At 35.2% G+C, this 24206-nt stretch overlaps 1 protein-coding gene across 4 annotated transcripts in view; it reads left to right on the top strand.

Annotated features, from left to right (window-relative positions):
- Window positions 1-24206, top strand: part of RBM41 (RNA binding motif protein 41) — a 97590-nt gene that overhangs the window by 35031 nt on the left and 38353 nt on the right. For all 4 annotated transcript variants that reach the window (XR_013169444.1, XM_077145659.1, XM_077145657.1 and 1 more), the window contains 2 exons: window positions 13573-13976; window positions 22663-22810. Coding sequence is in view for 3 of the 4 variants with exons in the window: in XM_077145659.1 (XP_077001774.1) it covers window positions 13573-13976; window positions 22663-22810 (552 nt within the window). In the remaining variant the exon portion in view is untranslated. The remainder of the gene's footprint in view (window positions 1-13572; window positions 13977-22662; window positions 22811-24206) is intronic.

The raw sequence follows: 24206 nt of genomic DNA on the forward strand, positions 1-24206 counted from the left end.
TGATGACCAAGAGCTCTTAATTTTAAAATAGTAAAATTTATCAATCTTTTTCTTAATGGTTAGTGTTTTTCATGTCTTAAGACATCCTTCCATAAACATTCTTATACCTTGCTGTTGGAAATGCAAAATATAATAACTTGTACAGAGTAGAATTTAGCAATATATATATGTATAAATCACATATGCCTTTACCCTTTGTCCCAACAAGAGCACTTCTTGGACTCTATTGCAAAGGTATACTGAAAAATTACCAAATCCTATATGCATATGACTGTTCTTCAGGGCATTATTTGTAATAGTAAGACTGGATAAATAATACCATTATGCATCAGCAAGAGATTATATTAGGATTCTCCAAAGAAACAGAACCTACAGGATATGGAGATATATATATATATATATATATATATATATATATATATATATATATACGCACACATTTACATATACATATACAAATATAAAATAGGAATTAACTCGTGCAGTCATAGGGCCTGGCAAATCTGAATTCCTTAAGGCTATCTATAAGCTGGAAACCCCATTAAAGGTGAAGTTGAATTCCCCAGGGGAAGCTGACAGTTGAAGTGTTGAAGTTGAGGCAGAAATTTTTCTTCTGATTGCTAACATGCTCAGTTTTCACTTTTTTTTCCTCATACAAAAATCTTTTTTAACTTGTACATTTAGTCACTGTCATTGTACATTCTAGCATTCCTAGATTATACCATCTCAGTCTTTATCATTTATCTTTCCTTCTGGTTACATTTGTGCCTCCAGACCTCCTCCCTCTATCATTCTCACATTCAGCTTCATTCAGTGTGCTAACATTATTGTGCTACAATTAAGTAGCATTGTGCTATCCATTTCTGAATTTTTACAATCAGTCCCGTTGCAGTTTGTATCCCTTCAGCTCCAATTATTCAGAACCCTATTTCTATCTCCTAATAGCCTGTGTTCTTAACTGAAATTCTCCAAGTTCATTCATCAATGTTACTTCATATCAGTGAAACCATACAGTATTTGTCCTTTTGTTTCTGGCTAATCTCACTCATCATAATGTCCTCAAGGTCCATTCATGTTGTTAAATGCTTCGTGACTTTATTCTGTCTTACAGCTGTATAATATTCCATAGTATGTATATAGCACAGCTTGTTTAGCCATTCATCTGTTGATGGACATTTGGGCTGTTTCCATCTCTCAACAATGGTTAATAATGCTGCTATAAGCTTTGGTGTGCCAATGTCCATTTGTGTCTTTGTCCTCATGTCCTCTGAGTAGATACCTAGCAATGGTATTGCTGGGTCACATGGCAATTCTATACTTAGCTTCCTGAGGAACCATCACACTGCCTTCCACAGCGATTGTACCATTTGACACTCCCACCAGTGGTGGATTAGTGTGCCTCTTTTTCCACATCCTCTCCAGCACTTGTCGTTTTCTGTTTTATTGTTAATAGCCATTCTGGTGGGTGTGAGATGATATCTCACTGTGGTTTTAATTTGCATTTCCCTAATAGCCAGGGAAGTTGAGCATCTTTTCATGTGCTTTTTAGCCATTTGTATTTCCTCCTCTGAGAAGTATCTGTCCATGTCTTTTGCCCATTTTGTAATTGGGTTGTTTGTCTTTTTGTTGTTGTGTTGAACAATCTCTTTATATATTCTGGATACTAAACCCTTATCTGATATATCGTTTCCAAATATTGACTCCCGTTGTGTAGACTTTTTACTTTCTTGACAAAGTTCTTTGATGCACAAAAGTGTTTAATTTTGAGGAGTTCCCATTTATCTATTTCTTTATTCAATACTTATGCTTTGGGTATAAGATCTAGGAAACTGCCTACTATGATAAGGTTTATAAGATATTTCCTTACATTTTCTTCTAAACGTTTTATGGCCTTAGATCTAATGTTTAGGTCTTTCATCCATTTTGAGTTAATTTTCCTATAGGATGTGACAGATGGATCCTCTTTCATTCTTTTGCATGTGGATATCCAGTTCTCCAAGCACCGATTATTGAAGAGACTGTTCTGTCCCAGGTGAGTTGGCTTGACTGCCTTATCAAAGATCAATTGTCCATAGATGAGAGGGTCTATATCTGAACACTCTATTCGATTCCATTGATCAGTATATCTGTCTTTATGGCAGTACCATGCTGTTCTGACCACTGTAATATGCCTTAAAGTCAGGTAGTATGAGACCTCAGACTTAATTTTTCTTTCTCAGGATATTTTTAGCTACTTGGGGCACCCTGCCCTTCCAGTTAAATTTAGTTATTGGTTTATCTATTTCCTCAAAGTAAGTTTTTGGGATTTAATTGGTATTGCACTGAATCTACAAATCAATTTAGGTAGAATTGACATCTTAACTATATTCTGTCTTCCAATCCATGAACACAGTATGCCCTTCCATTTATTTAGGTCTTTTGTGATTTCTTTTAGCAATTTCTTATAGTTTTCTTTGTATAGGTCTTTTGTATCCTTAGTTAAATTTATTCCTAAATATTTTATTCTTTTGGTTGCAATTTTAAATGGAATTTTTTTATTTCCCCGTCAGATTGCTCATTACTAGTGTATGAAAACACTACAGATTTTTGAGTGTTGATCTTGTAACCTGTCACTTTTCTGTACTCATTTATCAGCTCTAGTAGTTTTGATGTGGAATTTTTGGGTTTTCAATGTATATTATCATATTATCTGCAAACAGTGAGAGTTTTCCATCTTCATTTCCAATTTTGATGCCTTGTATTTCTTTTTCTTGTCTAATTGCTCTGGCTAGACCTTCCAACACAATGTTGAATGACAGTGCTGATAGTGGACATCTTGCCTTGTTCCTGATCTTAGGATGAAAGTTTTCAGTTTTTCCCCATTGAGGATGATGTTAGCTGTGGGTTTTTCATATATTCCCTTTATCATATTGAGGAAGTTCCCTTCTATTCCTGTCCTTTGAAGTGTTTTCAACAAGAAAGGATGTTGAATTTTGTCAAATGCCTTTTCTGCATCAGTTGAGATGATCGTGTGATTTTACTGCTTTGATTTGCTGATATGGTATATTACATTAATTGATTTTCTTATGTTGAACCATCCTTGCATACCTGGGATGAATCCTACTTGGTCATGGTGTATAATTCTTTTAATGTGCTGCTGGATTTGATTTGCAAGAATTTTGTTGAGGATTTTTACATTTTTATTCATTAGAGAGATTGGTCTGTAATTTTCCTTTCTTGTAATATCTTTGTCTGGTTTTGTTATGAGGGTGATGTTGGCTTCATAAAATGAGTTAGATAGTCTTCCCTACTCTTCAATTTTTTTTGAAGTGTTTGAGCAGGATTGGTACTAATTCTTTCTTGAATGTTTGGTAGAATTCACATGTGAAGCCATCTGTTCCTGGACTTTTCTTTTTTGGGAGCTTCTTAATGACTAATTCAATTTCTTTACTTGTGATTGGTTTGTTAAGTTTGTCTATTTCTTCTCAAGTCAATATTGGTTGTTCATGCCTGTCTAAGAAGTTTTCCATTTCATCTATGTTGTCTAGTTTATTAGCATAAAGTAGTTCATAGTATCCTCTCATTACCTCCTTTGTTTCTGCGGGGTCAGTGGTTATGTCTCCTCTTCCATTTCTGATTTTATTTATTTGCATCCTTTCTCTTCTTCTTTTGTCAACCTCACTAAGGGTCCATCAATCTTGTTGATTTTCTCGTAGAACCAACTTCTGGTTTTGTTGATTTTTCTTGATTGTTTTCATGTTCTCAGTTTCATTTATTTCTCCTGTAATCTTCATTATTTCTTTCCTTTTGTTTGCTTTGGGGTTAATTTGCTGTTCTTTCTCTAATTCTTCCAAGTGAACAGTTAATTCCTTGATTTTTGCTCTTTCTTCTTTTTTGATATATGCACTTAGGGCAGTAAATTTCCCTCTTAGCACTGCCTTTGCCACATCCCATAAATTTTGATATGCTGTGTTTTCATTTTCATTTGCCTCGAAATATTTACTGATTTCTCTTGCAATTTCTTTCTTGACCCAGTGGTTGTTTAAGAGTGTGTTGTTGAGCCTCCATATATTTGCGAATTTTCTCACCCTCTGCCTATTATTGATTTCCAACTTCATTCCTTTATGATCCGAGAAAATGTTTTGTATGATTTCAATCTTTTTAAATTTATTGAGACTTGCTTTGTGACCGGGCATATGGTCTATTCTTGAGAATGATCCATGAGCACTTGCTAAAATGGTGTATCCTGCTGTTGTGGGGTGTAAGGTTCCATAAATGTCTGTTAAGTCTAGTTTGTTTATTGTATTATTCAAATTCTCTGTTTCTTTATTGATTCTCTGTCTAGATGTTCTGTCCATTCATGAGAGCAGGGAATTGAAGTCTCCGGCTATTATGGTAGATGTGTCTATTTCTCTTTTCAATGTTTGCCACATGTACTTTGGAGCACTCTGGCTTGGTGCATAGATATTTATGATAGTTATGTCTTCTTGTTGAATTGTTCCTTTTATTAATACGTAGTGTCCTTCTTTGTCTCTTTTAAGTGTTTTATATTTGGTAGATAATTTGTTGGATATTAGTATAGCTACTTCTGCTCTTTTCTGATTGGTGTTTGCATGAAATATCTTTTCCCAACATTTTGCTTTCAACCTGTGTCTATCCTTACATCTAAACTGCATCTCCTGTTGCCAGCATATAGATGGGTCCTGTTTTTTCATCCATTCTGCCAGTCTGTGTCTTTTGATTGGGGAGTTTAATCCATTAACATTTAGTGTTATTACTGTGCAGGTGGTACTTTCTTCTACCATTCTGCCTTTTGGATTTTACATGTCATATCTAATTGTTCTTCTTTTTACTTTTACTGATAGTCTTCATTTCTACACTTTTCTCCACACCTCTCCTGTCTTTTCCCAGCTGCCTCTAGTGCTCCCTTTTAGTACTTCTTGCAGAGAAGTACTTGATCACGAATTCTCTCAGTGATTTTTTTGCCTAAAAATGTTTTAATTTCCCCCTCATTTTTGAAGGACAATTTTGCTGCCTATAGAATTCTTGGTTGGCAGTTTTTCTCTTTTAGTATCTTAAATATATTATACCATTGTCTTCTCGCCTCCATGGTTTCTGCTGAGAAATCTACACATAGTCTTATTGGGCTTCCCTTGTATGTGATGGATTGCTTTTCTCTTGCTGCTTTCAAAATTCTCTCTTTCTGTTTGATATCTGACATTCTGATTAGTAGGTGTCTTGGAGTACATCTATTTGGATCTATTTTGTTTGGGGTATCCATACTTCCTGAATCTGTAATTTTAAGTCTTTTTCATAAGAGTTGGGAAATTTTCAGTGATAATTTCCTCCATTAGTTTTTCTCCTCTTTTTCCCATCTCTTCTCCTTCTGAGAAACCTACAATATGTATATATTTTTCCCTTGTTTTTTTTTTAAACTTTTTTATTGTGTAGTATAGCATATTTACAAAGCAAAGAAATAAAAAAAAACAATAGTTTTCAAAGCACTCTTCAACAAGAAGTTACAGGACAGATCCCAGAGTTTGTTATGTGCTACAGGACAATCATCTCAGATTTTTCCTTCTAGCTGCTCCAGAATATAGGAGGTGAGAAGGAATAAATATTTTTTATCACCACAAGTGACTTTTTTTCTTTCTTTTTTGGGAAAAATAACATATATACAAAAAAGCAATGATTTCAAAGCACAGCACCACAATTAGTTGAAAAATATATTTCAGAGTTTGGCATGGGTTGCAATTCCACAATTATAGGCTTTTATTTCTAGCTGCTCTAAGGTAATGGAGACTAAAAGATATCAATTTAAAGATTCAGCAATCATATACATTTATTAAATCCTGTCTTCTCTGTATAGCTCCAACATCACCTTTGATCTATTTTTTTCCTTTTTTTTATTAATTTTTAAAATTTTTTAAAAAATATAACAAACACAAACATTCTTAACATATGATGATTCCATTCTACATATATAATCAGTAATTCACAATATCATCACATAGTTGCATATTCATCATCATGATCATTTCTTAGAACATTTGTATCAATTCAGAAAAAGAAATAAAAAGAAAACAGAACAAAAATCATACATACCATACCCCTTACCCCTCCCTTTCATTGATCACTAGCATTTCAATCTACTAAATTTATTTTGACATTTATTCCCCTATTATTTGTTTTTATTCCATATGTTTTACTCATCTGTTGATAAGGTAGATAAAAGGAGCATCAGACACAAGGTTTTCACAATCACACAGTCACATTGTGAAAGTTATATCATTATACAATCATCTTCAAGAAACGTGGCTACTGGAACACAGCTCTACGTTTTCAGGCTGTTCCCTCCAGCCTCTCCATTTCATCTTGACTAACAGGGTGATATCTATTTAATGCTTAAGAATAACCTCCAGGATAACCTCTCGAATTTCTCAGCCATTGACACTTTATTTTGTCTCATTTCACTCTTCCCCACAACATGTATATTTGTGCACTTCATGTTGTCATCCAATTCCCTGAGTCCCTGCTCATATTTTTCCATTCTTTTCCTTATATTTTCTTTTGCTTGTCGGGTTTCAGATGTCTAGTCCTCCAGTTCACTAATCCTATCTTTTGCCTCTTGAAATCTAACATTGTAGGTTTCCATTGTTTTTTTTTTTCCACCTCTTCTACTGTGCCTTTCATTCCCATAAGTTCTGTGATTTGTTTTGTTGGACTTCCGATTTCTTCTTTTTGTTCATCCCTTGCCTTCTTTATATCCTCCCTTAATTCATTGATTTGATTTTTCATGAGATTTTCCATGTCTGTTAGAACATTCTGAATTAATTGTTTCAACTCCTCTATGCCATTTGAATTGTTGGTTTGTTCCTTTGACTGGGCCATATCTTCAATTTTCCTAGTATGATTCATTATTTTTTGCTGGCATCTAGACATTTAATTTCCTCAATTAGTTTATTCTGGAGATTGTTTTCACTTTTTTACCTAGTATTGTCTCGCTGGATGACTTTGTTGTCTATCTGTTCTTTGACATTCAGTTCAGCTTAGTCTAGACCTCTAGCATAGGTTTTGTTTAACAGATCAGAATTTTTCGGTTCTTCTTTTCTTATTTCTTACCCTGCCTGTATAGTGCTTTTTTTTCCCCTTAGGAGGGTCTACTTAGATGTTGTAGACCCCAGTCAGATTTTCCCAGACCAGACTGGCCTCCTCTCAGGAGGAAAGGTTCACCTGCATCAGTTTTCTGTAAAGGTGAGACCCAGTAGGTTGAAAGACTCTCCTATGAAGCCTCTAATCCTGTATAGTATGTGGTGCTTGTCTGCCTGCAGATCCCACCAGCATAAAATGATGAGGTACCTTTAACTTCAGCAGACCTTCCCTGCTGAAGCATGGTGGAGACAGAGGAGAGATTATAGTCTGGTTTTAATTGCTTCAGTTTTCCAGACTGTGTGGTCTGAATTCCTTGGGGGAGGGATTCCACCTGAGCTGGGCCCCACCCCTCTCCTGTGGAAGGCACAGCCTCCAGGAAATTACTTCGTTTCACCTGACCAGCCTCTTTGTCTCTCAGACAAGCTTAATTCTGCCCTTGCCTGGGGCAGTTGGGGCCTGAGAAGCCTTGCAGTTGTATCCAAAGGGCAGTAAAAAAAAATCCTTTTCAGAGCAGGACCCCTGTTCCTCGTGTTTGCCAGTTAGGAGCTTATGTTGGTACATTGTTCTATGTATCTTCAGTTCCTATGTGCGCCCTCATTTCATTCAGGACCCAGAACCTTTCAAGTATTTTGTGCTGTTCAATCCAAAATAACCTGTTTTTTTTTTCTTCTTTCCTTCATCCCTGCCCCCTCTGTGCAAAGCCCAGCAACCTCAGCCTTTATTTGAGATTCAGCTGAGGTGGAGGTGTATCTTTACTAGTAAGAATTTGTTAATTAATTCCACAACTGGAGCTTGGTTGAGCTTAGCCCCCTGCTGTTAGTAAAATCTCTTTCATTTCCCCTCTAGAAACCAGCCCGTGGGGAAGGGGCACCTGCCTCCATGGGTTGGGGGACTCACGCTTCTGGGTGGGATTGCAGCTGGTCCTGCTTGTCCAGACTGGTGTATATGTGTGTCCAGTTACTGATGTGGCCCCAGCAGTTCTGTACTGTTCCTGGCTATTTGTTAGCTGCTCTGGAGGACAAACTAAATTCCACGCCTCACTAAGCCACCATCTTGGCTCCACCTAGTTCTGACTTTTATGCCTTCCAGCTTCCCCACATGGCTTAGGGTAGTCTCCTTTGTCCATTGTACATGCAGTCAACCTTAGAAGCAAGTAATTGATTAACATGTAAATCCATCCATGAAATACCCTCACAGTGACAATCAGGTCAGTACTTGCTTTACCAACTGGACACTATGACCTAGCCAAGTTGACACATGAAATTGACCATGATAGGGAGTAGTTACATAAACTCTAGTATATCGACACAATGGAATGTACTATGCAGCTATAAATAGGAAGAAGAAGAGCTCTACACATCAATGTGGAATAATCTCCAGGATATATTATAGATGTAAAAAAGTATGTTTCAGAACCATGTTTATAGTAGGTTGCCTCTTGTATAGAAGAGAGGTATAGCCAATGAATTAACGGAAATATGTTTACACATACATATATGTGCTTATCTTTTCAAAAAATAGATAATATAATGATAATCCAAAACCTAATTAAAGTAATTATGTATGGACTAGGAAGGGAAAAGGGTGAAGCAGATAGAGATGAAAGTGAGATTTCTTTGAAATTACCATGTTATGTAGTTTTCACTTTAGACCCATGTAAATATTTTACATAATGATTAAACAAATTTAAATCAAAAAGGGAAAAAATTCCTTAAGTTAAAAAAAAACTTCAAGCAAATGAACATAACTATAAATAGCATTGGTAGCATAATCACACAGTGAAAACATATTTATTTTAAAACATAAAGCATAATATTTGTGCATTCCTAATAGAATATGTTCTAAGGACAAAAGTAACTAGAAAGAAATGTAAAACTGTATTTATTAGTTTTACCATTGGTAGCAATATAAGTATTGTTATTGACATTTAAAAATTCAATAAACATACTATAGAAAAAGCTAATAAATACTTTTGTTAATATTATTAGGAGCCAAGATTTTAAGCATATGGGAAAAGAGATACAAGTCTAAAATCAAGGAGTTTAAGTCAAAAACTTATAATTTTAAATTTGAATTGGAAATATGAATATGAATTTATGATTTATTTTTCTATAAGGCATGTTTTCTAGGTCTGTCTACTGAAAAGTCCTAGAAGCAACAAAACCCCTAGTAACACATCCTGGTAACTAAATACCATTTTCCATTAAACCCAATCACATTGCTTAGGGCAGTCTTCTTTGTCAATTGTAGATGCAATCTCCAAGGGTCCTTAGAGAAATAGTCTGGGTTTGGGTCAGGAAATGTACAAGATGAGCTTGGGAAAACTTGTGCCAAAAAACTGGGAAGTAATACTGGAACCAATCTCAAGAGGCTCCCACTGGTCTTAAGTGGGTTTTACAATTTGACCATTAAAAAGAAGAATGATATTTAATTGAAAAACATCAAATATGTACACTTCATGATCTCATAATGATACTAAAAGTATCATTGGGCATTTCTAGGTTACCAACTAATTTCTTTAATTATTATAAAAAATATGAAAAAAGCATTTATCCTGCCTTTTCTGTATAATTTTTTTTCACTTTTTAAATTTTTTTTATTGTGAAATAGGGACAGATATACAAAAAAGCAATAAATTTCCAAGTACATTTTAACAAATAGTTATAGAACAGATTTTAAAGTTGGGTATGGGTTACAGTTCCACAATTTTTCATTTTTTCTTCTAGTTGCTGCAAGACAGTGGAGACCAAAAGAACTGTCAATATAATAACTCAGAGTCATACTCATTTGTCTGTTAAATCCTATCTTCTCTGTTATACTCCTTTTCTTTAAATAACTTATATTCATAAAAGCAATAAATTTCAAAGTACATTGCCACAATAAGTAGAACAGATTTCAGAGTTTTTATGGGTTATAATTCCACAATTTTAGGTTTTCATTTCTAGCTGCTCTTAGGAGGCTAAAAGAAATGTCAATATATTGATTCAGCACTCATACTCATTTGTTAAACCCAACCTTCTCTATATAACTCCACCATCACCTTTGATCTTTCTCCCATTCTTTGGGGGTATGTAGCTATTCCCAGTCTAACTTTTTCATGGTGCAAGGAGCTGACACTAATATGGGATAGAGGGATGGAATGAGTTGATATTCTGGAAAGGCTGACCCCTTTCTGCAGTTCAGGAATTATCTGGTTCAGGGACCCATCTGGAGGTTGTAGGTTTTTGGAAAGTTACCCTAGTGCATGGAGCCTTTGTAGAATCATATATAATGTCCTAGGTATTCTTTAGAATTTGCAGGAATGGTTTTGGTTGGGGTTTGGCAAGTTATGATAGATAGCAATTTCTAAGTGAAATATGCGTAAGAGTAATCTCCCATGTAGCCTCTCAACCCTATTCAAACTCTCTCAGCCACTGATACCTTATTTGTTCCATTTTTTCAGGATGGCATTGTTGATCCCACAGTCTCAAGACCAGGGTCATCCCTGGGAGTCATCTCCCACTGCCAGGGAGACTTTCATCTCTGTATGTCATGTGTCATTTAGCAGGGAAGGCAATGGTTTCACGTGCAAAGTTGGGTTTAGAGAGAGAGAGGCCACACCTGAGCAACAAAAGAGGTTCTCTGGAAGAAACTATTAGGCATACCCAGAGATAGGCTAAGCGTCTCTGCTACAAACATAGGCTTCACAACAGCAACTTCAAGATCAAGGGCTTGACCTATTGATTTGGGTGTTGCTAATGTTTGGCACAGTATCCGGGGTTTCCCTGGTGGTAAAGTTTAATATTTGCATAATTTTTCTCCCATCCTCAAGGGACTTTGCCAATACTTTTTGATTATCTGTTTAAAATACTCCTGGATATATCCAGGCATTACATTAAGCTATACAGAATTAAAGGCTCTCATTCTTATTCTCTGCTCCCTGTGTGTGGATTGTTTAAATGATCTATTCAGACAGGTTGAGTTAGATTATGTGCTACAGAAAATGTAGGTTTTGGACATAATAAACCTTTCTTCTTTGGTCTCAAAGAATAGATAAAGGTCTAAAAAATACAGATAATGTCTTCCTTACCCCTGTATTCTGAGTTACCTTAATCCCTACCTGGAGGGCTTCATTCTTATCTCTAATTAGGAGGTTATACACATATAAAACAGCCCCTCAAAGTTCAAAAATAATAATAACCACTCTGGACTAAATGTGACTGCTATAAGAGCTTACAATCTAGGTCCCCGTTTTCTTATAAATATTTTCTAAATGAGATCATACAATGTTTGCTCTTTGGTTTTTGGCTTATTTTGCCTTGCCAAATGTCCCATAGGTTCATTTACATTGTTGTATGCCTCATTACCTCATTGTTTTTTGTAGCAGCACAATGTTCGATCATATATATACACCATTGTTTGCCAATTTACTTCTCAGTTTGTGCATCGTCCAGCCACCTCCATCTGCTGGGTCTCATGTATCACATCCAAAGTCAACAGTCCATTAACCCCCTCGATTTTAAATAATTTCATTATTCCCAAGAGAAAGCCAATAAACACACCCTCAGCAAATAAAAATCCAAACCTCCCCCTAACTCTTATCCTGCCTCCCCCCATTATATAACCCTAGTATTGCTGTGGTACTGTTGCTGTTTTCCTGTTAAACATAACCCATTGCATGCAATAGCATTTCCCCACATATCCTGAAATTATACACTCTTTGTACAAGATTCATATCTTTGTGTTAGTTCATGCAAGAACTCATTTACATATAAATTTTATTTAGAGAAACCAAATAGTTGATTACAGTAAGTTCATTATAGAATTTCAGTTTATAAATGCAAAAGAAATAAGAATTATGAAAGTCCCCATTTTGCAGCCCTTAATAAATTAATAGATCTAGACAATGTTCATTAATGAATGCAAAAAACATGAGGTGAAGGGCAAATGAGAGAACTTTGTAATGGAAGGCTCAAACTAACACTACCTAAATCCACTGAACAATTTCGGCCTCATTAAAATGGGACCACCAAATATTGTGCCTTATATGATACAATGTATAAGGAAGTACACAACACTATCTACGAAAGATTCTTGCCTCAAAAAAAATTGAACTTGGACGTAATCAAACCTCTATATTGGCAATGTTGAAGAAATTTTCTGCAATTATGCAAATAGTCTTTATTTGCTTGTTTCAGTTTGCTAAAGCTGCCAGAATGCAATATACCAGAAATAGGTTGGCCTTTTCAACAGGGACTTATTAAATTACAAATTTACAGTTCTAAGGACATAAAAAATGTCCACACTAAGGCATTAACAAGGCAATACCTTCACTGAAGAAAGGCTACCGGCTTCCTGGGTTCCTCTGTCACATGGAAAGGCACATGGGGTCTGCTGGCCCTTCTCTCCTGGGTTGGTTTCAAAATGACTCTCCAGCTCCAGTAGGTCCTTTTGTCTTCTCTTAGGGCATTTTCTTTCTTCATCTACAATCATCTCTGAGCTCTGAGTTCTCTCCAAAATGGCTTTCCCTTCAAGGACTCCAGCATGCAGATAAGACCTACCTTGAATGGGTGGGGTTACATCTCCACTTAAACAACCTAATCAAAAGACCCCCACCATACAATAGGTCTGCCCCCACATGATTGGATTAATAGAACATAGGCTTTTTGGGGGTACATAATAGATTCGAACCAGCACACTGCTCAATACAATTAGGTATCCACTAGCCAAACATAGTTATTGAGTACTTGAAATGTGACTGATTGAGGAACTGATATTTTAAAAATTAATTTAACTAGCTACATGTGGATAGGGACTGCTTTGTTAGATAACATAGCTCTAGATTTAGCTACCAGTTTACAGGAAATACAAGGGATAGAAGAAGAGTTTAAAATAATACCATGAAGAAACAATCACCAAATCCATTCATTGTTAGACTCGGTTTCTTTAATAAATCAATGAGATGGGGAAAAAACAGTCTGGGATGAGGTTTGGAAGGAAGGGACACTTTTTAGAATAAAAGACTTAAGAGATATAACCAAGCATTTATGTATATCCTGAATTGAACACAAATTGTAAAAAAAACTATCTTTGAAATAACTAGGAAAATATGAATAGCAACTCAGATTTAGATGATACTAAGGGATTACTGTTAATTTAGTTAAGTGGGATAATGCCATGCTGGTTATAATTAAGGAGACATTCACTCTCAGGCAGAGGTGCCTAAGAGTGAATGCCTCCTTAAATTTTGTGTTCTAGGTGCCTCACTTATCTCATCATAGTCCAGGTCTTGCTTGGAGTACACTGTAATCAAATAGCTACTGTTGTCATTTGTCACAGGTTGTGAAGACCTGCTCCAGTAGAGTTTCTGTATTTGAGATCCAGAAAATAATTTGTGTTCATTTGTCAAAGGTTATATTGGTAGGGTTTGTAGAACTTCCTTATCTCTTTGTCTTGATCCAGATGAACCCCAAAAGAAGAACAAAGGTGATCCCATGAACAACCTGGAAAGTTTTTACCAAGAGATGATAATGAAAAAACGTCTTGAAGAGTTCCAACTTATGAGAGGTGAACCCTTTGCTTCCCACTCACTGGTCTCATCTACATCAGTGGGAGATAGTTGCACAGCTGAGAACCCATCATTACTCCAGGACAAGGGAAAACAGGCAGCAGAGGGTAAAGGTCCCAGTCTCCATGTTGCAAAAGTTATTGATTTGTCACCTGAGCAGTGTTGGATGGGGCCTAAGAAGCTGACGCAACCAATAGAATTTGTCCCAGAAGATGAGATCCAGAGAAATCGTTTGTCAGAGGAAGAGATCCGAAAAATTCCCATGTTTTCTTCGTATAATCCAGGGGAACCAAACAAGGTATAGGCCAAACCAAGAAAAAATATGTGGGTTATTTTCATTTTTATTTACCTCTAACTAAAGTAATACTTTTAAATTAGCTTTGATTATACCATTGAGTAATGAAATAGGAATGGTGATTGCGTTCGTTCTTGACCTTGATTATTCATTCTCTGCATAGTATATAAGTAGCATATTCCCTATGATATATTCATGTTTTTCTAATATCCTCAGCTACCTTTGGAATTTTAAAGAAATCTTGAAAAGACTCTAGTTCATACACACTAGAAGCCCTAAAAAGAAAGAAAAGTAACCTTCAATTTCCTAAGCTAGTAATAATCAAGTTGTGTTCATAGTACCACCATTTCCAGTAGACATGGTACCTCTGGAATTAGTCAGTAAATAATTGACTGCCTGGTTCTGAGAAGGCTATACTGTTGTCACATGAGGTTTCTCTTCAGAATTCTTCACCTGTGTTTTATTTAACATATGACTTATGTTGCTGGTAGCTAAGCACAAAGCAATAAACACAGGTCCTCTAGCTTTGAGAATTAGACAAAGATGTAACTAAGTAAAGATGTAAATAATCCTTGTTTTATTGATCAGATGATTATTTCACATTCATGGTATATGTTATACCTGGAATGGAAAACTCCTCATCTTCATGTCACCCAAAGGGGCAACACAAGCCCCTGGGGAATATACTTTGTTGTGTCTAAATTATAAAACAAAAACAAAAATAAAATGTTAGTTTCTGACTGTCCCTGAATTTTTTTAAAAAAACATTGTAGATGAGGGATATTAAAGCAGTTTATTTGAGTGATTGAATTTCTAACATATTATTGTGTTAGTTCAAGATTAGCTTGATTTTAATTTTGTATTGTGAAATATTACTGATGTACAGAAGTGATTGAGAATAACAAACCTCTGTATACTCAGCTAGCCATCTTTATCAAGTCTTAACACTTTCTGTAAGACCTTCATATATTCTTCAACAATCCCATTCCCCTCCCTCCTCTCTATAGGTAGTCACTATCCTAAATTTGATATTTATCATTCCCATGTATATTATATTTTTACATATGTATGTATTCATAAATAATATATAGTTTTAGACATTTTAAAACTATATAAAAGATATCATACTTTACATATCCTTCTACAATTTGGCCCTGACTCAATATATATAATGTTTTTGAAATTTATTTTTAATGATAGAAGTAGCTATGTACTATTCAATTAGAGAAATATACCTTAATATGTTTATCTTTTCTTTTGAATTTTTTATTTTTCCATTATTTTGCCATTACAGATAATTATGCAATGAACATCATTGTGCATATCTCCTATTGTACATGTGCAAGAGTTTCTCTCTAGGACAATGTTTTTCAAACTTCAAGTCATAATTAGGAGGTTACAACCAGCAATGTTTTCAGTGAAATGAAATAGAGTAGAATAGAAAATATCAAAGTGCATTCCATAGAGTAAGAGTAATTATTGTTGCTTGAAACTTGTTTCATTTGTGCGTGTGTGCCTGAGTGAAAGAGAGAGAGAGAGAGAGAGAGAGAGAGAGAGATGTATGGACCATAATGTAAAATGCATTTCTTCTTGTTATTCCTCTAGATCTCAGTCAAAACATTTGGGAAAACATTTGTTCTCTTGTAGTGGTTTTCAAATATTAGCATATATCGGAATTACCTCAAGGGTTTATTGATACAAATTGCTGGGCCCCACCCTGAGAATTTCATAGTAAATTTGGAGTGGGACTTGAGAATTTCCTTTTCCAGCAAGTTGCCAGGTACTGCTGATGCTGTTGGTCTGAGAGTGGCATTTTAAGAATCACCATTCTAAGGTATATATCTAGGAGTGGGATTGCTGAGATATATAAATATGTATATCCAATGAGCAGGGTTTCAGAGATCCCCTTTATTCATGTCCTTGCCAAGAGTTTGTAGTATTACCCAATATAGACTTTTTATTTTTGCCAATTTTATAGGTTTGTGAAATAATATCTCATTGTTTTAATTTACATTAAAACAGTAAATTAAATCTGTATCTCATGATACTTAATTAAATCAGATATCTCATGATGGAAATCATCAGTATCTCATGATTTCCAGTGAAGTTGAGCATGTTTTTACAAATTGCTGGCTATTTATTTAGCAAATAGCTTCTCCCAACATCTTTTTAATGTTGCTTCCAATGTCTTTTTAGAGTAGAAGTTTTTCATTTTAATGTTAGCAAATTTTTAGTCTTTTTCTTCAATAGTTTTTGCTTTTTTGGTAATTTTAAAGAAATCTTTCCCTACATGACAGTAATAGAAACACAAACAATTCAGTAAAAATGGACATAAGATATGAACAGACATTTGACAGCAGAAAAAACGTGAATGGCCAATAAATGTATGAAATCTCACTAATAACTGAGACAATTCAAAATAAAATCACAGTGAGATACATTAAACACCCGAAGAATTAGCACAGATACAAAGGTCTGACAATGTCAAGTATTGGTGAACAATAAAATGCTGCTGGGGGAATATACATGATTACCACCACTTTCAAGAACTTTGTGACAATAACTAGTAAAATTGAAGATGCTCATACACCATTAGTCAGCAACCCCACTCCTAGATTTATGTTGTAGAGAACCTCTTATACATGCACACTAAGTGAGATGTTGCAAAAACACTCATTACAGCATTGTTTGTAAACAACATGAATGTTCATCAGAAGGAGAATGGAGGTATATTCATGTGATAGAATACTATGGGGAGAAATTGAGTAGAATAGAATTACATGGATGACACACCAAAGCAGAATAGAATGAAAATGCTAGTTGCATACTTCTAGTTTCGCGTAAAATACATAAAGAGTTTGGAAGTCATCACTTTCCTCTTGAAACAAGAAAAATAGCTGAACAAACTGAAAATCGCTAACTTTACTTGGACTCAGAGAATTGAAGTCACGGGGCAAGCTGCCATCCCTAAATCTAGAGAGATGGATGATTACAGAGAATCACAGCCCAAGATTTCCTTACCAGGAGCAGAAGCCACTGGAGCCATAAACTTGTAGGAACAATTAAATGGTAACTTAGACAAATGGCAGGAGACAGAGTATAGACTGATGCGGCAATGAGAAACTCCTTGGGACTGCAGTGTTAGGAGATCCCCACATTTTCATGGGTTCTACCTACGAAACCCCTCCAGGTTCTTAAGGTGAAGAACCAAGAAAAACCCTTTTGTTTCTTACAGGAAACTTTATCCATAGAACTTAGTGGAGGGACAATTAAACAGCTCCAGCCCCTTCTTCCTTTCTATCTTAGGTAAGGGGAGGGAAAAACAGGCTGAAACATGCTTCTGAAGATCACAACCCAAGTACTTGGGCCCACTAAAAACCTGAGATGTAATCATTTGATAATAGATCACTTGCCCTGCCTAACCCCTTATGACCACATTAACAGGGCTCTATTATAACTATGGATTATAGGTGACAGTGCTACAATTTTCACCCTCTAAGAAGAAGTTTTTAGAGACATGCAAAGAAAATAAGGGAAACAAAAACAAGGACACTAGAGGAAATTTAAGCCTCTGACACCTATAACTATAGCAAACATTAAACACAGCTCAGCTCCTGGCCAGATTAACATAAAACCTCACAGTAAAGTCCTGTTTACCTCAGTTCCTGTTACCCAATACATCATGACCAACTTCTAACAAAAAGTTACCAGGCACGTTAAAAGAAGAATAATTCTAAAGAGGCAAAGCATGATCAGAACAAGATTAAGATAAGCACAGATTTTACAGTTATCAGATATGGAATTTCAAATAACTATGATTAAAATGTTAGGGGCACTAATGGAAAAAGTAGACAACATGCAAGAACAGATTAATGTGGAAAAAGAGATGGAAACTTAAAAAAAAGTCAAAAGGAAATGTTAGAAATCAAAAACAGTGTAACAGAAAAGAAGAATGCCTTTTGATGGGCTCATTAGTATATCAGAGACACCCAATCCTTGAACTTGAGGATATATCGAAAGAAACTTCTCAAATTGAAATGCAAAGAGAAAATTGAAAATAGTGGATCATAGTATCCAATAAATTTATGAAAGTTATAAAAAATGAAGCATACATGTAATGGGAATACCAGAAGAAGAAAAACAGAAAGAAACAGAGTATTTGAAGTAAAAATGGTTGTCAGTTTTCTAAAAGTAATGACTGACACCAAACCACAGATTCAGGAAGCTCAGAGAAGGATAGATAAATACCAAAAAGTTTACATTTAAGCATATCAAAGTTAAACTACAGAAAATCAAAGATAGAGATAATGCTGGGGGAAAAAACAGAGAAAAATAACTCCTCATTTATAAAGGACCAAAGATAAGAATTACGTTGGTCTTCTCATTAGAAATCATGCAAGAAGACAGTGGAGTGAAATATTTGAAATATTGAAAGAAAAAGTCCTCCAACATAGAATTTCTGTATCCAGCAAAATGATCCTTCAAAATTGAAGGAGAAATAAAGACTTTCTCAAACAAAAACTGAAGCAATTTGTTGTTAGTAGGCCTGCTTTGCAAAAATTGTTAAAAGAAGTTCTTCAGAGAGAAGAAAAACTATATAGATTAGAAACTCATAGCTAGGTAAAGAAAGGAAGAGTTTCAGAGAAGGAATAAATGAAGGTAAAATGCAGTCTTTTATTCTTATTCTCAAATGGTCTAATAGATAACTTTTTGTTCAAAGTGATAACAACAGTGTGTTGAGTAATTATCGCATATGGATAAGTGAAATGAATGACTAATATTATAAGGAACAGAAGAGAGAGATTGGGAATACTCTGTTATAATGTATCTGTAATACTCATGGTGTGGCATAGTGTTATTTGAGAATGGACTTAGATTAGTTGTAAATATATATTTCAAACTCTAAGGCAACCATTAAAAACCTATAAGTAAGTATAATTGATATGCTAAGAGAGGAGAGAAAATGGAATCATATAAAATGACACCCACTGTTTGCACGCTTCCAGAAAACAGAAGCAGAGAAAACATATCCTAACTCATTTTATGAGCTCAGCATTAGCCTAATACCAAAACCAGATCAAGTCATTATGTTAAAGGAAAGTTACTGACCAATATTTCTCATGATTATAGATTCAGATATCCTCAACAAAATATTATCAAATCGAATCCATTGTATATAAAGAATTGTATACCATGACCAAGTGGGATTTTGTCCTGTTGTGCAAGACTTGGTTCAACATTCTATGAGCAAATAATGTAATCCTAGTTCAACAAACGGAAGAAAAACATCTTATAATCATGTTAGTTGATGTAGTAAAAGTTTTTGAAAAATGATAAAAGCTCTCAGCAAACTAGAAATATGGTGGATATCCTCAACTTAATTAACATCTACAAAAAAACCTACAACCAGCATATCTAATGTTGAGAAACTGGATGCTTTCCCCACTAAGATTGGTAACAGGCAAGGATGTGTCTCCCCTTACCACTCCTATTAAGCATTGCACTGAAAGTTTTAGCTAATACAATAAGAAAGGAAATGAGAATACACAGATTGGGAAGGAAGAAATAAACCTGTCTTTATTTGCAGATGACATGGTTGTATATTCAGAAAATCCCAAAGAAGTGACTCCCCCTCCCAGAAAAGACAACAGCAAAAGCTCCTTGAACTAATAAGTGATTATAGCAAGTTTGCAGGATACAGGGTCATTATACCAAAGTCCATTGCTTTGAGCAGTTGAAGTTTGAAATTAAAAACATAATACCATTTACAATAGCACCCAAAAAAATGGCATGTTAGGTATAAATCTCACAAAATATAGATAGAATCTATATGTGGAAAACTGTAAAACTTTGACGAAAGTTCAGCAATAAAAAGAAATGAGCTATCAAGCCATGAAACCACATGGAGAAACCTTGAATGTATATTGCTAAATGAAAGAAGACTGTGTGAAAAGACTATAAATGTATGATCCCAACTACATAACATTCTGAAAACCACGAAACTAAAGAGATTGTAAAATGATCTTCCTAGGGGTTCTGGGGAGTGGGGAGGGATGAACAGATGAAGCACAGGTGATTTTTAGGGCAGTAGGGGATGTAACAATTAAGTAAATGGATGCAGGTGGTGGAATTTTATAGACAAACATGAGGAAGAAAGTAGAATGATCCATGTGGTAATGGATTAGAGTTGGAGATATCAGTACAAACCCATGTTGAGCTTAATATTGATATAGAAGGATATATATAAAAATATTTCTAGATATGTGAAATGTGTGTATATACACTGGTTAATATAAACATTTTTTTTCTCTGTCATTGAGAGGGCCTAAATGAAGCAACACCTCAGTAGCAACTTGGTTTCTAATACCATTCTTCAGTAAAAGGAACCAGGGCTCTTTGGATAAATGTCTGATTCTAGGAATGGGGCAGGAAATATACAAGATCGGCCTGGAGCATCTTATAGTGCTAAAAAGTAAGGAAGTTGAAAAAAAATGAAAATATTGGTGGGGCTGGTGGATGTCAAAAGGAGCATAGGAGCCAACCAAAAAGAGCTTTCAGTGGTTAAAGCTGGAACAATTTGTGCAACAAACTAAATAGTACTGAATTGTAACCCAAAGTATAAAAGAAATGTCCATGAGTTCATACTGATATATATAAATGATTGACTAACTAAATAAGTGAGAAAAGACAAATTTCCTATTCGGAATTTGAAGGATTTATGTACATCCTCTGCCCTCAAGGAAGGGGAGCATCCCCACTATTTAGCTGTATGCTGCTCGTAGTGACTTCTTTCCAAAGAGTACAGTATGGAAAGCTGGAAAAAAAGGACATTAGGTTAAAAACTAAGGAAATCTAATAAACTATGGATTTTAATTAATAATGTATCAATATTGGTTCATTAATTTTAAGAAATGTATCATACTAATGTAATGTTATCCCAAGGAAAAAATGGGTGGAGTATATAGGAATTCTCTGTACTATCTTCTCAATTTTTCTGTAAATCTACAACTTTTAAACAATAAATTCTTTTAAAAGGGGTTAATAAAGGAAGCTGCAGAAGAATGAATACAGTGTAATGCCATTTAAATTTCAAAACAGTGCTGTATATTGCATAGCAATACCAGGAAGAGCTTCATCCTCTCATTTGAAATTTGTTTTTCTGTTTCACAAAAATGTCAATTTTTTTCAGCCTAGTCATGTCTTTGCATGTGTGTGTGTTTGTGCGTATACATTAATATATATGCATATAGTGAAGATATATATACACATGCATGTATACGTGTATATGTATGGATTTATGTTTTTGGAGGCAAGAGACTGCAGCTAAGTAAAAATGGACAAAAACACCTTGACCAGAAGTTGTCTTGATTTAAAAAAAAAATGTGATGCTCAGAGTCTGTTTTCACATGCCCCTTTCTATGGTTATTTAATTTGATGATGCTTTCATGATGAGTATTTGAGAGGTAAGGCACTAAATTACCTGAAGTTACTTAAGTATATCACAAATCATTTAAGTAATTATATGCCTTGCCTTTAAGATACAATGTTATTTAAATCCTAAACATCTGAATATCTAGTTTTTAAAGACTTTGGGCTGTGAAGATCCTACCTCTTCTTACAATGTTTAATATATTTATACACTTCAATGGTTATGTCATTTAAGTCAACTCTATTTTCTACCTCTTTGTTTTTGCTGCTTTAATCTGAATTCTTCTCAAGTTCCTGTACAATATAAATGGTGTAACTAATGAGAGCTGATATATAAAACCTTTTTTGTTCTCTTGACTGTTCTTTTCAAAATGCTGTATTCTAATAGATACAAAATCTTCTCTTATTTCTCCAAGTGTATTAGTGATGGTCTTTTGAAGTTTTTCTCCCTGCGTGGTCTGTTTTTTCTCGTTTGCATTCTTTTCAGTTTGTTCTATTCTCTTTCACATTAGAGGCTTTCCTCAGCTGCCTGATAATCCAAGCCTAAATTATGAGTAGGGGATTAAAAAGCTGATTGGGAGCTCTGAGCACATGGCTTCACTTTAAGATGATGTGGCTGGCCTACTTGTTAGAGAAATTCCCCATCTTAAGACTGTAATTTTAGATTTTTCTTCTTTCTCTTAATGTCCTTGCTTTCAGAAACATGACTCACACTCTCAACCATGTTTGTCATTCCCTACTTTCAGAGAATGACCCTCCAGTCTTCTGTCAAGATTAGGGAGGGTCCTTCAACCAGTAACATATTGTGGGAGAGGGGATTTAAAGATCTCATTGGTTTTTAAACTGATTTCAACCTTCCCACCTTATTTTAACCCCATACCTTTACATCCCTTTCCGGAGATACCTGAAGCTATCAGTTCCTGAACTGTTCAGAGATTCTGAAATGTAGATCATGTTGGTTTTTTACTTTCTCCACTGCTGTTTAAGATTCACCTTTCTTGAGTATGCCAGTCAGTTCCTTCTCATCCAGTAATTTTATGGTTTCCAGAATATTATTGCTATTGCATCCTTTCCTTGTTCTTCCTGACCTTAAGAGTTTGTTCAAAGAAAAATTCCTATAGATTTAGAGGGATTTCTAGAGGGACTGAAATTAGATACATGTGTTCAATCCACCATTTTTATCTGAAACTAATTCTAACTATTATGAGAGTTGCCTTACCTCCCTCATATGATATTTCTGTGGATCCTCATTTTGCATTAGGTATTATATCTGAAGAACCTTAGCCCTCGGGTGACTGAGAGAGATCTTGTCTCACTGTTCGCTCGGTTCCAGGAGAAAAAAGGACCTCCAATTCAATTCCGAATGATGACTGGACGCATGAGGGGCCAGGCTTTCATCACCTTCCCCAGTAAGTAACTTCATCTAGGTGAATACTCAGTTGCAGCATGAGTTCACTAGAGATAACCTGTAACCTCGCTAATTCAGATATAGCCCCTTGATTTCTCCATAGCACATGAGTCCAAAAGCTTTTGAACAAGCCCATGGGAAGAAGGGAAAGGAAATGAGGAATATATGTATTTAGTGTTCTTCTATCATGTTTTCTGTTCTTTGTCATCTCCATTAACAGTGAAGGACCACCTTTACTCGGTAATGTCCTATTGAGGTAAGGCAGATCTCAGTTTTCTCCTATCTTGGCACTTCCTTCTCACCCTACCAACATTTACTTTCCCTTTGCTGACAATCATATTTCTGGCCCAAGTAATAATTTTATTCCTTATTAATTAATGAATTGGTATTCTGATAGAATACATTTACTTGCCTTAGGCCCTATTCCTTTAGGACTAAGTGACTGCAAGCTAATATGCAAATTCATTCATAATGCATAGTGATATAATCTTCTAAATAGTGTTTACATGTAGATATGTGGCTTCAATGCCTTAATCCAAAGGGAAGAATAATATAGAAATTTCTGTTTCTATGACAGACCAGATAATATTTCTTTTTGGAGAGAGGCTAGGGGGGAACTATACCTTTCATTGTCCCTAAACTATTCATGATTTATAAGCAGCCTGTTCACCTATGTGGAGACAGATGCTTACACAGATGAGTACTGCCAAAGTCCCCTCTATTTTTCTACTGTTTTCATCTAGTTTTATACCACCTTTCCTGTGTTATTGAAGGTTTATGGATCCTCTACAAAATGGATTTCAGTCTTTTCAAGGGAGAGGATTCCTTTTTTAAAAAATTTATTATTTTTTTTTAACTTTTTTGTGAAAAATAACATATATACAAAAAAGCAATAAATTTCAAAGCATATTGCAACAATTAGTTGTAGAACAGATTTCAGAGTTTGGTATGGGTTATAATTCCACAATTTTAGAATTTTACTTCTAGCTGCTCTAAGATACTGGAGACTAAAAGAAATATCTATAATGATTCAGCAGTCATATTCATTTGTTAAACTCTGCCTTCTCTGTATAACTTCACCATCATCTTTGATCTTTCTCCCACTCTTTAGGGGTATTTGGGCTACACCCATTCTAACTTTTCATTTGGAAGGGGCTGTCGATAATATGGGATAGGGGGATGAAACTAGTTGATGTTCTGGAGAGGCTGGCTCCTCTGCATTTCAGATTTATCTGGCCTAGGAAACCATCTGGAGGTTTTAGGTTTCTGGAAAGTTACCCTAGTGCATGGAACCTTTTTTAGAATCTTATATATCGCTCTAGTGTTCTTAAGGATTGGCAGGAATGGTTTTGGTTGGAGGTTGGTAGTTATGGTATGTAGCAATGGAGAGGACCCCT

Source organism: Tamandua tetradactyla, chromosome X, assembly GCF_023851605.1.
Source record: "Tamandua tetradactyla isolate mTamTet1 chromosome X, mTamTet1.pri, whole genome shotgun sequence".
Classification (NCBI taxonomy): domain Eukaryota; kingdom Metazoa; phylum Chordata; class Mammalia; order Pilosa; family Myrmecophagidae; genus Tamandua; species Tamandua tetradactyla.